This window comes from Histoplasma capsulatum, genomic scaffold (assembly GCF_000149585.1).
Source record: "Histoplasma capsulatum NAm1 scaffold_11 genomic scaffold, whole genome shotgun sequence".
NCBI classification, from domain to species: domain Eukaryota; kingdom Fungi; phylum Ascomycota; class Eurotiomycetes; order Onygenales; family Ajellomycetaceae; genus Histoplasma; species Histoplasma mississippiense.
Window position 1 is genome coordinate 696,323 of NW_001813972.1, and position 2,120 is coordinate 698,442.

The window sequence follows — 2,120 nt, forward strand, 5'->3', positions numbered from 1 at the left end:
GTATGCAGTTTAATGAGTGAGCTTTTTGCAACGAGACTTGTTCTGGCCCCGGATTGCACACGACGAACTTTTCTAGCACACGTTCAACTGTGTGCCCGCCGAGAGAGCCTCATGCTGGAGATTAAACCAGACATGCAGATGGTGGAAGACAATCCTCTTCTGGTCCTCGCTACCGTTTCACGTAGTGTGGTCTTTATGGAACAATCCCCCGGCTTTCTTCAAGCAAATACGGAGTACATACCCTCAATTGCTCTTCTCAGATGTCCCATCAGCCCAAATCGAGACTGCTCGCGAAGAAGAAACACACGCCTCACACATCTTTCTTGTGTGTTCAACACTTCAAATACAACACAGTCCAACTGGGCTCAGCGTCAAAAGTTTGACAATACGCGCACGCCTCAACATCTCTTCTTTCAGCCATGCATACTGAGCACTGACGCAGGATGCGGCCCCAGCCCAAACAGTGTAGGGTCATAGGGGACTCGCACACTTTGGGGAACTTCCAGCAGAAGAACCTTCCCATTACAGTTTTCCGATAAATTCGAGATGTGCAAGCATAAAATAAGCATACAACGCGAGCCTTCCGATGCCAAATTCAGTGTCACTACCCCGCGCGGGATTCGCAGGATCCATAACCTCAACAAATACCAGCGTGCCTTCATCCCGTTGTCGGAGATCATTACTGCGCACAATTTTCTAAGTGCTATGGTTGTTGGATTGGTCCGCTATCACCCACAATTTCTACATCATTTATAAATATGTATACATATATTTGTGGGGTGAATAAGCACATGACATTGGCTAACTTCTGTCTCTTTTTTTTTTTCTTGGTCTTAAGGCGATGAGATTTGTGAAACTGTCTGTTGAATTCAACCGCGAGCAAGCACAATACTCTCCCCTCCTCTCTCCCTCCCTACCCCGACCACCAAAAAAAAATGTCTCTGGATAAAGAAATACTGGTACAGCAGACTTGATGCGTGAAAATCAAAACTCAAGACCTTGACCATCATACTCGAACTTTCATGAAGTGTACTTAACAGTGATTAAGGTGCGATTGTACGAAATACGGAATCATTCTAAAGAAAGAAGACAGGACCAATCCTCCGAATGTCAGAATGCAATAGACCTATTACCCTGAAACATACCACTCACGTGCCGCTGAACATTTTCAAACCTCAAAAACGCACACGACTCGCTCTCCAGGTGGTTAAACAACGCCGCCAGCGTCGTAAACTGCCTCCCACACTTGCCCTGCGAATTCGGACATCGGTACACCTTCTGCTGATGCGCGGGAGAATTGACATGCGACGTCAGGGCACCCTTCGAGTTGAACTGCCTATGGCATATGTAACACTCCCAGAAGCTGCCGTTATACGCATGGTCGGTAGCCAGGTATTCGACACTACTCTCCCCGTGCCATTCAATCTGCCTGTTGGTGATGACCCCGTGCGGATCACGGTCACGCACGGCGCGAAGAATGGATTCGCGGTTAAGATTTGGGGCGCGGGGACAGGCGCCTCGCTCAAGATGATGACTGACCCCACTCGCGGAGGTGTAGGCGCCTTTGCAGAAGGGACAAGAGACATTGGAGCCCCGGTGGACCTTTGAGTTGAGGTGCTGCAGACCAGTCAGTAGTGTATCGTAGGAATTTCGGAGGAGGATAATTTTATAATAATGGGGGTTTCCGTCTTACCATCTTCAGAGCATTTGGACTCGAGAATCGGATGTCACAAGCTCCGCAGTAGTTCTTGTAGTGACCGTTGGCTTTCATGTGATTGTTTGCTTGCCCCTGAGTGTGGAATTTGATGTTGCATGTTTCGCATGGGACTTTGGGCTTTCGATGCCCAAGGGCATTCATATGTTGATTGACCGCATGCTCGGAGCTGAACTCCCTGGTGCAAGTCTCACATTCGTATACCGGTGCCCAGTGATCTGTGTCGTTCATGTGCTGGTTGCAAGCACTCCTGCTATAGAACGCACGGGTGCATGTCTCACATTCGTACATTTTGGGCAGGTTTCAATGTTCATGGACTGTACATACATGCACGTGTAGATACGGTGGTATTCGAAAGGAGGTGAGACGGTAGCAGAGAGGGCTGACGTGGATGCCGGAAAAACGT

At 48.7% G+C, this 2,120-nt stretch overlaps 1 protein-coding gene across 1 annotated transcript; it reads right to left on the reverse strand.

Annotated features, from left to right (window-relative positions):
• Positions 1 to 1,071: 1,071 nt before the first annotated feature.
• Positions 1,072 to 1,945, reverse strand: HCAG_08455 (conserved hypothetical protein; the record flags this gene model as incomplete). Its single annotated transcript, XM_001536623.1, has 3 exons — positions 1,072 to 1,076; positions 1,146 to 1,617; positions 1,694 to 1,945. The coding sequence occupies 3 exons, from the start codon at positions 1,943 to 1,945 to the stop codon at positions 1,072 to 1,074; spliced, it is 729 nt and encodes a 242-aa protein (XP_001536673.1).
• Positions 1,946 to 2,120: the final 175 nt, after the last annotated feature.